The 14744-nt window shown below is 34.8% G+C and overlaps 1 protein-coding gene across 1 annotated transcript in view; it reads right to left on the bottom strand.

Annotated features, from left to right (window-relative positions):
* Window positions 1–14744, bottom strand: part of LRBA (LPS responsive beige-like anchor protein) — a 1065192-nt gene that overhangs the window by 13997 nt on the left and 1036451 nt on the right. The window contains 2 exon segments of the mRNA XM_042782393.1: window positions 8270–8299; window positions 10518–10685. Of these exon segments, the coding sequence (XP_042638327.1) occupies window positions 8270–8299; window positions 10518–10685 (198 nt within the window).

Below are 14744 nucleotides of genomic sequence, written 5' to 3' on the forward strand. Positions count from 1 at the left end.
TTTGGTATCACCTTACTCTTAAGAAAATTAACTCACTTAAAAATGCACTGCAAAATTCTCACTAGTGATTTAAATATGTTGTTATTAGCAGAGAGCAAAGCCCCTTCATTCATTCACCATTTTTTTTGAATACTGTATTATGAGATGAAGTGGGGTTCAACATTACCCTATTTTTAGTTTTCTAGAAATAGTTTTCTTTTTCAATTAGCACTCAGTTTAAATGACTTCTAGGCCACATATCTGTTTTCCATTTGGTCATTCATTCATTTAACAACATGTCTTGGGTATATATTATGTGTAATACACACTATGCAAAGAGGCAAAGGAATAAAATATGGTCTTGTATTTGAAAATGATTTGATTTTAAATGGCTATTGCATGAGATTTTGTTGAACTTATTATAAACCTATATATATTACAATTACTTATAATTGTGGTGGGTTTAAAAAATTGTACTTAAGTACAAATTACTTATTACAATTTGAATTTGTATACCAAACCAATATTTAACATTAATTCTTAAAATTCTTAAATAAAAACAACCATGATAATTTTCTACATTAGTAAAACCTAATGCCATCCAGCCTCTTTGAGAGGTAAAACAAAAGATGAAATCTGAATTTAAAAAAATCATTTCAATAGAGTACTCATTTTGAAAGAAAATACAAATTTGTTTAATATATAATGTACTCAGATTAGTCAAAAACAACAGATAATCTGAATATCATAGTATATATGGCAGTTGTTCCCTAAAGGTGGATACTTATATTTTGCACATGGTTTTTGTTGCATTTTAATTACTACAAAACATTCATGTGAACACTGAATACCATGCTTTCTCATGTGCCTCACCATAATGATAAATCAAGAAAGGAAATGGTTGTGCTGAAGCGGAAATGAGGTTAGCTGCTAAATTGTTTCTTAAAACCTTTCTCATTAATGTCCTAATTTTTCAATGGGAATTATAATACTACATCTTAATTATATAAAGAGAAACAAACTATCTGGAATTTGTTGACATCATTCCACCTCCAATAGCTTCTGCCCCCCTCCAAATCTTTAAGATCTCTTTGGTGAAAAGAAATGCTTATTTTATTAAACATATAGGTTAAAAACAAACAAACAAAAAACACTGCCATCAAGCTGATTCAGACTTATAGCTACCCTGTCGAACACAGCAGAACTGCCCCAGAGGGTTCCTAAGGCTGTAAATCTTTACAGAAACAGACTGCCTCATCTTCCTCAGAGTGGTTAGTGGTTTTGAACTGCCAACCCTCTTTTAGTTAGCAGCTGAATGCCTTAATCACCGTGCCACCAGAGCTCCTAACATATGGGTTACATATTAAAAATCATAACTACATTTAGAGTATGACAATCATCAGTAAATTTGTTCAGCTCTTCTTGTAAATAGTGTTAGAATTATAAATGCAAGACAAGGTAATAGTGGTACAAATATCAATTATAAATGAAACTTAAGTTTTGAGTTATAAACGTTCTCCTTTCTCTATGATATATAGGTATAAAAGTGTATGAAAATAGAATCATCCTGTAAGACTACATTAGAAAATGGATTAGTACGAATATGTATATATGTTTATCAGTATACCACTAAAATATGTTACAATGGTTAAAAAATAAAAAGTCATGACATATAACAAAATTATTTCTGTATGTCTCTTACATAAACCAAAAAACTAAACTCACTGCCATCGAGTCGAATCCAACTCATAGTGACCTCTCCTTGGGTTTCCAAGGTGGTATCTCTATGGAAGTAGATTGTGCAACCTTCCTTCTGAGGAGTGGCTAGTGAGTTTCAATCACTGGTTAGCAGTCAAATGCCTTAGGCCTATGCCACCAGAGCTCCCTTGCATATACAGAGCTCTCTCTCTTGCATATACTAAGTGATTTAGTGATAGGCTTGCCATCAAATTTTCTACAGTTGACAATCCAATTAAAATAAAAGATGCAGTAAAGTTTAGTTGCTAAGAATGGGGCTTCTAGCCCAGAATACCTGAGATGAACACAGGGTGCTCCCTGGTGATCTAGTGGTTTGGCTTCGGCGCTCTCACCGCCGCGGCCCAGGTTCAATTCCCGGTCAGGGAAGCCTTTCTTCTTAGGAGCTCTGGTAGCATAATGGCTAAGGCACTTGACTGCTAACCAGAAGGCTGGCGGTTCAAACCCACCAGCTACTCCTTGTAAGGAAGATGGGGCAATCTACTTCCATAGTGAAACTGCCTCGGAAACCCAAGAATGGGTCACTATGAGTCGGGGTCAGCTTGATGGCACATAACAACAACAAGCTATGTGACCTCCCTTGAGTAGGTTCTAGTAGGGAGATGTAGGAGCTTAGAAGCCCAGGGCAGAAAATAATGGCATATTTATTTTATTTTTTCTTATTGTGCTTTGGGTGCAAATTTATAGAGCAGAATTTGTTTCACATTCAACAGTTTGTGTACATTTGGTGTCATACCCCAGTTTTCTTTTTTAATAATGGCATATTTATGATCTCTCTGTGCCTCGTCTATAACATGAAGATACTAATGATAGTTACAATACAGGGCTATTATTAGGATTAATGACTTAGTATATGAACTGCTTAGTATGGTGCCTGGTATGTAGTGAGCAGCCATTGAGTATCGTATAGTAGTAGCAGTGGTAGCAGAAGCACAAAAATGCTTATCTTCATCCTCTGTTACCGACACTCCTTTCTGCAAAAGTGTAACATCTGATTCTATACTTCAGAAAAGCCAAATCAAGATGGTTCTCATTACTTTTGTTTCACATCAAGGAAAACATACCTTAATTTCTAGAAATTACACTTAAATTTCCCATTCCTCCTTGTCTTAGACTTTCCAACCTTCCCTAACAGAGCAATCCATAAAAATTCTGATAAAACTACTAAAGAGATCTTGTATTTAGATTCCAGGGACACAGAGTGAAATTATATTATAATAATTAGGTAGTTTTTCCCGAAATTAAAATACCTTCATTGTCTCTGATTATCGTAACACATACTCATTATGAAAAAGATCAGATAATCTAGTAAATTATGAAGAAAATGAAAAATTGCCTCTAAATACCACTACCATTAAATAACCCTTCCTAACATTTTATTGTCAGTCCTTCCAGATTTTGTTCTATGTAAACATGCACACAGAATATGTATATATACATACAGCTATACAGACTTGAAAATTTGATTTGACATAATCAGTGATTTTTTTTACAGTTAGCAATACAGAGAGCATATCCTTTTATGTCAATAATATTAATGTATCTTTATAAGTGGCATATATGCTTTTTTTTTAAACTAATATACTACTTTTTCCTACTTCCATGAGACCAATACTTTTCATTTGTTGATTCCCTACAGAGGGGCTTATGTTGGCTTTAGTTCATCTATATAGCTCTCATAGCTACACATGGATATCAAATAGCATAAAAACTGTAAAATTCTCTCTCTAAAAGAGAATACAGACAGTAAGAAAATTTATTGAAATGAAATAGTTTTCCAATTTGTTGATATGCAATAGTACATATAATACTTACCAACAGTAATTAAAATTGGGAATAATTTTAATCTGTCTATCCTAAATACCTAGCTTTAAATCACTCACTAATCAAAGCAAAAGGGACCAGTCCCTGGAGAAGGATAATCATGCTTGGTAAAGAAGAGAGTCAGTGAAAAGGGGGAAGGTCCTTAACGAGACAGACTGACACAGAGGCTGCCATGATGGGCTCAAGTATCGCAAGGATTGCGAGGATGGCACGCGACTGGGCAGTGTTCTGTTGTATATAGGGTCGCTATGAGTTGGAGCTGACTTGATGGCACCTAACAACAGCAACAATCAAATTACAAAATATTATTTGTAGTATTTTTCCTTAACATTTTTAAGGTTCCTATGTTAAAGATACACAGGCAAGGCACCCAGTGAAAACTAGAAAGTGTTTTCATATCTTGAGCTATTAAAAACAGATCTTAACCCCACTCACCCCAAGGAAATAAAAAAATAATCTCTCAGTTGTAGAAAATTATAAGCTAAAAAATAAAAGCTGAAAGGAACAAAAGTCATACAGCCTTTAGCCCCAAATGGCAGAAAGATACCTAAGGATTTTTTGCTACCTAAAAATACCTCAAATCTATAATCTTCTGAAGTCTGACCAACTCCCTCTGAACATGAGAAAAATTACTGAGACACACACACACACACACACACAGAGTGAGAACAAGCAAGTAAATAAAATGTAATCATATACTTTATTAGGTAACGGTAATGTTAAAAGACCAAGAAGGTAAATTTTAAAAAATTATTTAATAACACTTCTAAATTGCTGCTTTGTAAAGCCATACCATATTAGTGAACATGGTATATAGAAACTAAGGTAACTAGAAAAAATGGGTAAGTTTTCTTTTGTAAATGAGATCATCAGTCATTAAAGTATTGAATTTCATGTTAATTGGTTCTCTTTTCATAAATTCTCAGAAATATCTAAAGCACAATGTGAGGTACATATTAAACAAAGCTGTCACACAATTCCTCTAATTGAACGGACATTATGGAAGGTGGTAAAGGCAATCTAATATGTTGTTCCAGGAGGTCTTAATTAAATGCATCCTTAGTAGTGCCACAGTAATATGTCTGTCTCTCTCTCTCTCACACACACACACGATTGTGCAACATTCTAAGAACAGAAGATTCCCACTTTCAGATTTGGAAAAAAAAAAAAAAAAAAAACGAGGGAAGTAACTCACAATTTTGGGGTATATTCAGTCTCTCAAGGGAAAGAAGACATACTCAAAATTTTCTTTGTGAGCCTACATAGCAATAGTTAGTTGACTATAGGGAATCTGTATTTTCTTAGATTGATTCTAGCAATTGTGTAGAAGTAAATTTCCTGAGTATAAGTATTAGGGAAACAACTTTCTTTTGGTGTAGCAATATTAAAGCCTACATATGAAGATACTCAATTTCGATTCAAGAGCATAAATCATTAGTTCTTCTGTTCTCACATTGATGTGGCTATAGCCTATGGGCTGAATGGTATAGTCATTTTTTCTCTGCAACCAAACAAGGTAAATAAATGTGATATATTGGCACATCACCCCACCGCTCTGCATATGGTGCACATTAAGGTTGTATTCATTTGCCATATGAATATAATTCCTGTTACCACATCTACTATTAGTTACAAGCAGTAAATACAGAGTTGTTTTGCTGGAACTTGAGGGCCTGCATTGTATCATGGAGCACTAACATCCTGGACCTTCTGGAGAATTTCATAGATGTAGTTTTAATGTCACCCGAACTTGAACACTGCCAACATACTGGCTTCAAAACCCAACTTGCTGAATTCTTCAAGGAGAAAATAAAAATGCAGGCAGTGTTAGTACAACGGTGCACACCACAGGAGGATGGGAGGGGAAGCTCTTGATGAGATACATACAAGAAAAACTCATGTTCTTGCCAAAGAATCAAATCAGGAATCATGCCCCAGGCATAAAAAGACTACTTGCTCCAAGCATTGTTTCCAAATTCAGAATCCAGTGATCATAAAGGGCTGAAACTCAAAATATTATCCATACCGTTTTCCCCAACTATAGTTTACTAAAGACCTGTGATCAGTAAGATGATAGTTTATCTCAGGATAAACTATGATGCTTTGTTTTATTAGGAATACATTGTATTTACTTTTTCCTTAACCAAAATATCTCTTGTAAAGTTCTTAAGCAGGACAGGGTGAAGCAAAAGAAGGAAGGTGATTTCTTCTTACAAACTCACATAGTTGAGCACAGAATGTACATACCTTGATATCTGTGACCCATATAAAATATAACATAGGCAATTAAAAACAAACTACACTTGTCTGATCAAATACAAATTTTCACATTGCCAACATTAAGTCCCCAAATACATCCAGCAGATGGTGCTCTAGGACACCTACTTACAGAGAGTCATAATGTTTGCATTACATGCACCTATATTTTGGCAAGACAAAGAATAAGGATTTATCAGTAGCCTCAGTAAAGCATATTAGGCTTTATGATAAAAAGGATATAATTCCTAAATATATGCACAAAAATATACATATGCATAAGCACATGTGCACAGAGGCAACCAGTAAATAATTCACACCTGGGCACATTATGACAGTTCTCTTCTTATAGACTTGATGAGTAGTCTATGTGTGTATCAGTGGTATTTATGGTCATATGGCAAGATCACTCTAAATTCATTAAAAAAAAATTTAGAATGCCTTAAAGTTAGAATTCATTTTTAATTATAGCAGTAATGTCTCATTAGGGTGATACTAGTAAAATTAACAACAGTAGGATTTATGGTAATGACTGAAGTGATTGATGAGAGTATAACAAAATGAAGTTTTAGACAGAGAAAAAGCAGGGCAGCAATGGCATACAGTACTTTAAAAAACAGCTCTGTGGTCTGTTAGTGCTAGCCTTATGGTTAATAAAACCTTCTTTCTAATTAATGGTGCTGAAATATTCTCAAACAACAGAATCTTGTTGTTAAGAAAAAACTTAGTTGTTTTTCTCCCCCCACCCCCAAAGGAGACGCCATTCCCATAAAGGAAAAAGCTGACATAGATTACCATGTCTGATTGCAAAGACGGGGGGGGGGAAGGGGGTGGAATGCCACCTTTCAATCAAATCAAAACCAGAATGTGAGAATGGAAAACTACTTTATTGAAATACTACACACACAAATCCATGAAACACCCTTACAGTTAGCAGCTGTTTGCTTCTAAAGCTGATCAACTGGAGCTTTTTAAAAATTACTTTAAAAATATACTTAATAAGCTTCTAATCTTTAAAATCCACATTTATGATATACTGTTACAATATAGAAATAGTGAATAAGTAAGAAGTATTTGGACTTTTTCATCTTGTTTATATGAAAAGGTTCTTTCAAAGTTTAAAATATTTAAATGTCAACTGAATGCATTAGGGAACATTTTCTCCCAGTATTGGAAATGTGCAGTCTGGATGGCATTATTTGAAGGAAAAATACTTATCTCAGGAAAAGCATTTTGGCGGGTAAGATGCAGTTCTAAAACACAAACAGGACTAAGGTGAAAGAGAAAAGCCATGCCTCCATGCAGAAAACATTGTTCGCTGAAATGTTCTTGGGTGATTTCATAAAATACATCCACACATAAATGGAATCCTATTTAAAAATTTCTTCTTATTGAGAAAATTACATTCCACAGCAGATAACTATCATAAGACAATAGAGTTGAAGATGAAGAGCTATCTGTTATATAAGAAAACAAGGCTCTGCCATGCAATCTAGGTAGATTTCATAGAACACTTGTGTCCTTTTAAAAGTCTCAAGTTAAACTACAACTAGGTTTTATCCAATATGAATTAGCCTGATTTTGTCTAAGCATTATGGATAAGAAGATTAGATAACCTGGTATTTTGATAAAACAATAATAAAGTGATCAAATTTACATACATAATCAGTATTAGAGAAAAAGGTATAGGCTTATGGCCTAGGTAAGTACAATTACTAGCTCATTCTCCTGATTTCTGAGAGCATCAACTCCTAACCACTAGACAAGTGGGGATCTCCTGATTTTTGAGCTCAAATAACTAAATACCTGAATGAGACATATAAAATGCAGAAAAATCATTAGCATTTTTTTTCATATACCTATTTTTTGTAAAGAAAGAAAAGCATTCTTAATTCAAAAGTTTAAGTTGAGGCATTTTCTACATTTATAGACTATATTGCTATTGTATGTGTAAATGCCTGAGCACCTCAGAAAGGTCAATTACACTGTATCCAGGAGATACAATACAGAACTGAGCATAACCTAAAATCCCTCATCTGAAAAGCTCTGACTTCAGCGGCTGCGTCGTGGAGCCATCAATGAGCCAGAGGCTTATACGATCTGAACCAGCTTGCATGAATATTTCAAACACAGTTCACACACAGTAAAAATGTCTTTGTTTTTGTTTGTCATTTTCTTTTGCAAAGCTTGGGCTGCCTTGTTCATTTTTCTATTCTAATGTGTGTAAGTTCTCATTATATGAAAAAAAAAAAATGCCTATTTGTCTTTCTCCCAGATTCATCTTTCAAAGATAAAGCAAAATTAAATTGGGACATCAGACATTACAAAAGGGCCAGGAAAAAGTGAGGTTTACTTTGAGAAAGGTAATTTCATTTAGTCAAGATACATTACAGTTTTCTAAAATTTTATTAGATGTGCTGTTATGTTATGTTATTTATTTATTTATTTTCATTACCAGCATTTGTAAGAGTTAATGTCTAGCATCCTGCAGACAATGAGAGGGTGGAGATGAAGTGCTTTATAAAAAAATATAATGTAATACTATATACTCTAATGCCAACAAGACGGTGTCTGTGTGGTGATTTATTTGCTCAAAGCATCCTGTGCTTCTGATAACACCATGAGTCCGTTACTATCGTTGCTTTCATTTTTTAGACAAGACAGAAGGACCGCAGCAAGGCTTAGAACTTAAGATTATTTTTACTCTAAATTCCAGGATCTGCTCAGTACTACCAACTCATTTTTTAAAAGAGACATGCAAAAACTATCTCTAGGATGATTTATAAGATATATATATATATATATACACACACACACACTCTCTCTCTCTCTCTCTCTATAACTGTACCTATGAAAAAGCTGAAAATTTCTAATTTGAAAAATAAACTTGGATTTCTGAAATGCAACAGCAATTACATCTAAGAATAGCTAATATGCCTTTAGCTAGTTCTCAGAGTACACACTGGTAGTGCTCATGTGTAACTGTAGAACTTGATTGTGTCGACAAGTATGAAAACTATTTTTTTCTTGTTTGGAGTGCTAGAGGTGCATGAAACATCTTACATTATTTCTAGACAAGATTATGCTTACAGAAAAGGCTCAGTGTCTAGGACAAATTCTTCCTCATTATTTTGAGACAAATAACAAAATGGTAACCTGATTGTCTTTGTCAAGTATAGGTTTGCCTGAGATAATTTAGCCAATCTCAATAACTAGGTTCAAAGAAACAGTAAAAAAGAAATTGAAAGTAGTCACACATCCTAAAAGGTGAGAAGGGAAGAAAGGCCAGAATGTAAGAGTCCATATGAAAAGAACAGAAAGGGCTTTTCAAAAGAGTGCTAAAAACAGAATCTCTGAAATTAAAATCTTTTAAAATTTTATTGCAGTTATATATAAAATAGAGATATAGGCATAGATATAGGAAACACAGGCACATACTGAAATCTGAACTGATATCAAAGACTATATTATATGTAATATAACAGCCTTAAAATGATTTTTCACATTCTATTTGAGTAGGGAATTCTCTGTATTGATAAAAATAAGAAATATAAATTAGAGGTTCATTGAATAAAAATTTTGTTTACCCACCACAGTAAGCAAAGTGCATCATATACATATAAAGCAGAAAAAGCTTTGAAAAATACTTTGCATATACTTTCTTTAAAATTGTATTGGCATTAAAGTAGATTAAATAAAGGTCTCGCTTTCATACACATATTAGACATTAAGCTTAGCTTTTAAAAAATCAAAATATGATGGTCCTAAACATATTTAAACTGTTTTGTAATTTCAGGTTGAGTGACAGAAGTACCATTGTACTCAGGTAAAGCAGGGACAACATGATCCTTCCTTAACTAATACAATGCAACTTGCTTTAAATTAAGAAATTGTAAATATTTATAAGAGCAGTTAAAATCTTCTACTTTATGAAGTAAAAATCTAAAGCTATTCTTGCAAGAACTCTTCAGTGTTGTCATAATCATTTTAATTAAATTCTCATTTTTCAGGTGGTCCCTTTGTTTTTTCCTACTTCTTAATGTGTTTTTCTAAAGCCATTTCTTTTCTGCAGCTGTGTGCGATTGGTTTTAATGGTAGCTGCTTCCTTTTTTGCCTTCTGTGAATTACAATTTTAAATGGTTACACATTTTTTGTTTTACTGCCTTCAGCATAGTTTCATAAAGATGTTTAAGGCTGTTGGTGAACATTTTCATTTCCCATCTGAAAAACCAAGAGCCAATTTGAATATTCCATATTGGCCTTTTATGACTGGTTTTATCTTTTAATATGTAGATGAAAGCATATTTTTGTAAAGACTGGTTTCCATGAAATTATAATTTTTATTTTGCTCTTTCTAAAATATGAATTCAATAAACAAGATAATATGTGATTGCTCTTTTACATTATATCTTATTGTTCATGAATGAAACACCTCTATTTTATTTGGTGACAGTCATTTCCAATGAAGAACTAACATTTTCAGATTACAGGAAAAATCTATAATATGAATAATGAGATTTCATGCTCAGATTTTAATGTTCACAAAATGTTTATAACAAGGCTCAGCAAACCTTTCTTAAATTAGGGCTAAGAAATTATTCACTAATTCTGCTTCACGTTCACTATCATGCAAAAGATAACTTCACTACAAAATATTATTATACAACACTTGTAAGTTTACTTATAAAATAAGTTGTACTTACTGCCTGGGTTATCTCCAATCCCACTGCTTTTTCCATTCCAGTACCACAGCAGAAGGGTTGCATCACGTGATCCTGAGAGAATGTAGCAATTTCCCCCAATATATGACTCAGAACGGGTGAGGCAAGTGACAACATCCCAATGGCCAAACACCACTTGGATTAGTTTTCCTGAAACACAAAACAAAATACAAAATATAAATGTTCTTTTAAATTGCCATAAGAAACAAATATCCAGTGACCAGATAACTTATCAGACAATCAAGTCATATTAACTCAGATTTTGGTAATTCAAATTTTATAATGATTTGCCCTGGTCAAACCTGAATGTTTTCTTTAATACTAGAAACAACAAAAGATCAGTAGAATTGTGAGAATAACATTTTTTAAAGGTATATATTAAAATTATTTGAGGACTATGACAACATAAACGTATAAATGGCTACTACAAATTAAAAATGAATCATGTCAATTGACTAAAGCAGGCCCTGAGAATCCTTATTTGGAACCATTTTAACAATTTGTTGAGTCATTCTATATGATTCAAAACAAAATGAAATTTATTTATCTTTATGTAAAAGTACACTATAATCCAGACTTATATTGTTGTTGTTGCAGTTAGGTGCCATCGAGTTGACTCCGACTCATAGCAACCTCATGTACAACAGAACATGGTCCTGTCATGTGCCAGCCTCATGGGCCTTACTATACTTAAGCCCATCATTGCAGCCACTGTGTGAATCCATCCCATTGAGGGCCTTCCCCTTTTTTACTGACCCTCCATTTAACCAAGCATGACATCCTTTTCCAGGGAATGGTCCCTTCTGACAACATGACCAAAGTAGGTGAGACGTGGTTTGGCCATTCTCATTTTCAAGGAGCATTCTGGCTTCACTTCTTCCAGGACACATTTGTTATTAGTTAGAACAGACATAATATTAGTTTTATTAATTATAATTCACTAATACAACCCTTTTTCTGAATTAGTGAAGGTTAATGTATTTCTTTCTTTTTTTTTTTTCGTAAGTGATCTGTACAAGGAGCCCTGGAGGTACAATGGTCAAAGCACTCGGCTAACTGAAAGGTTAGTGGTCTGAACATACCCAGTGGCTCCACAGGAGACAGGAAAGATTACAGTCAAGAAAATCCTATGAGGCAGTTCTACTCACACACATGGGATCACTGAGTCAAAACAATCTACTCGACAGCTCCCAACAACATACCAAGATAATACAAGTTATTGTGGACAGTTTCTTTATTTTCAAATCAGAATTTCATGAACTGAGTTTTTTATTAAAGGACTAATTTATAGTAACTGCAATTTGAACCAGGTCATTCTTTCTTTGTTTTAAATGAGTGATGAAAATTCGTTGGGGGAGGGGGGGTGATGATGAAATCAAGATTGTGGCAGTTTATCTAAGGGTTATTACTGGGCTCAGAGTAAGGAGGGCAGGAACCTACTCTACTTATTATGTCTAGGACCTCGAACACATGAGGAACTGTTCAGATATAGATGTCAGAAGAAGTAAAATCCTGACCTTTCAGGATCTTTGTTTCACCAGAGATGATGTTTTATAATTCACACAAACTTTTATAAAGAATTAAATATCTGAGGCAGCCCCTCCATTGCATCCCTATAGTTTCCAGGTAACGTTTTCCTTTGAAATGTTAGTAAAATGTGCAAGTGAGTATGTCATAAAATGTCCACCCTTAATGTTCAATATGACTTTCTTCCTTCATTTTTTTAATGTTTCAGTGGGATCACAAACACATAATTCAAATGTTCAACAAAAATGACTAAGCTGAAAAAAAAAAAAGTAATATGCCCAAAAAAGTTTATGTATTTAACTTGGAACACATTATTACCAGTTGCCCCCAAGTCAGTTCTGACTCATGGTGACCACGTGCGTGTCAGAGTAGAACTGTGCTCCACAGGGTATTCATCGGGTGAGTTTTCAGAAGTAGATCGCCAGGCCTTTCTTCTGAGGTGCTTCTGGGTTGACCTGAACCTCCAACCTTTCAGTTAGCAGCTGACTAAGTTAACTGTCTGCATCACCCAGGAACTCTTAGCCTATTTTAAATCTTAAGGTCTCAATTAACTATTGGTATCTCAATGTATTTAACCTTTCAAGATAACAATACATGTCACTAAGGAAGCAGTTTTTTAAATTCTTAATTTTAGTAAGTCTAATAAGGTTTATTAGGTTAAAGTTTGCAAATATAGAAATAAAATACTGAAACCTACTTCATAAAAAGGAGCTTTGGTAGCATAGTGCCTAAGGCACTTGACTGCTAACCAGAAGGCTGGTGGTTCAAACCCACCAGCCACTCCTTGGAAGGAAGGTTGGGCAATCTACTTCCATAGTGATACCACCTCGGCAACCCAAGGAGGGGTCGCTATGAGTTGGGGCCGACTTGACGGCACATAACAACAACAACAACTTTATAAAAATAAGGTGGAAAGTCAAATACAAAGCTTTCACACTCATGAGTAGCACACTGAAAGTTATTAAACCAAAACCCAAACCAAACCCATTGCTACCGAGTCTATTCTGACTTATAGTGACCCTACAGGACAGAGTGGAACTGCCCCATAGGATTTCTAAGGAAGGTTGGGCAATCTACTTCTATAGTGATACAGTTCAGAAACCCAAGGAGGGGTTGCTATGAGTCGGGTCTGACTCAACGGCACATAACAATGACAAATCTTTACAGAAGCAGACTGCCTCATGTTTCTCCCATGGAGCAGCTGGTGAGTTTGAACGACCAACCTTTTTGTTAGCAGCCAAATGCTTTAAGTTCTGTGCCACCAGAGCTGTAAATGCAGATTCACTTAAACCTCAAATTGCAAAATGAATCAATTTTATTTTTTTTCTCCTGTGATTATGAGGGAGAAAAGACTTCAATCAAAGCAGGTGTTTTTACTGCTAAATTCTCCAAGTGTTTACTTCTGAAATTTTTCAGTCTTTTAAATTGACATCTATATATATCACTTAAAGTCATCTTATGTCACTAAATTAGGAGTATGGTAAGATGAATTCAAGACATTTTAGAAAATATAATGGAAAAGAAAAAAGCAAATTAATTATCAAAAATGTAATAATTTTCACTTAAATTTCTAATTTATGTAAAAGACAAAATGGAAAGGTTTCTTGGTGAAATGGAGTCCTGGGTAGTACAAACAGTTTAGTAGCCTGAATCTACCTCAGAGGAAAGGCCTGGTGATCTACTTCCAAAAACTAAGCCAAGAAAAGCCTCTGAAGCACGGGGTTGCCCTAAGTGAGAACTGAGTTGACAATAACTGGGAGTGGTGAAATGAAGTGGGGTTAGGTTAGAGGCAGAGGCCCTGCACAGTGTAAACGGTTAATGTGCTTGGCTGCTAACCAAAATGGTGAATGATGAAGGCACCTCAGAAGAACAGCCTGGCAACCTGCTTCCAAAACATCAGCCATTTAGAACCCTACGGAGCACAGTTCAACTCTGATGCATGAGTTGCAAGTGACTCAATAGCAACTGATAGACTAGAGGCAGGGCTCATATAGGACAAGGCAAAAGTCAGCCAGCTGAACTCTTACTAATAATTAGAAAACTGCAGGTTCAGTGTATTGTAACTACTGAAAGAAACTGAATAAACCATAGTGTGATTATGTCTTTGATCACAGTGTATTGTCATTTCTACCTTAGCCTAGTCCTAAATGCTGAGAGCATAAAAAGTACAGGACTGTCTGGATTGTCTAGATAAATTATCCAAGGTAGGCTAACTGAAGTTTTGAAACCTGTCAACTGAGTGAGTTGTAGGAGTGAGAATGAGTGAAATAACTACAACTAGGTCCTGGAGGTAGACGATGTGTATCATCACGTCTTTGTCCTGTAGAACAGCTGGGTGGGTTAGAACCCCCAACCTTTCGGTTAGCAGACGAGCACTTAACCACTGCATCACCATATGTATATCAGCATTAGGAAAATGTATACTCAACCACTGTGGGTTATTAACAAAAATTTCCTAGTTTTTAAATTTTTGCTCAAAAAGTTATCACAATTAATCTTCATTCAACTACTAATTGTCGAGGATTAAGCCTTCTTAGAATCCCCAGGTGGCACAAATAGCTGAGCACTGGACCACTAACTGAAATGTTGGAGGTTCAAATCCACCCAGGGGTGCCGTGGTGACAGGCCTGGTGATATGCTTCTGAAAGATCACAGCCCTGAAAACTCTATGAAATAGTTCTC

The sequence above is a fragment of the Orycteropus afer genome, unplaced genomic scaffold (assembly GCF_000298275.1).
Source record: "Orycteropus afer afer isolate SDZICR_OR568_19922 unplaced genomic scaffold, OryAfe1.0 scaffold00297, whole genome shotgun sequence".
Lineage (NCBI taxonomy): Eukaryota > Metazoa > Chordata > Mammalia > Tubulidentata > Orycteropodidae > Orycteropus > Orycteropus afer.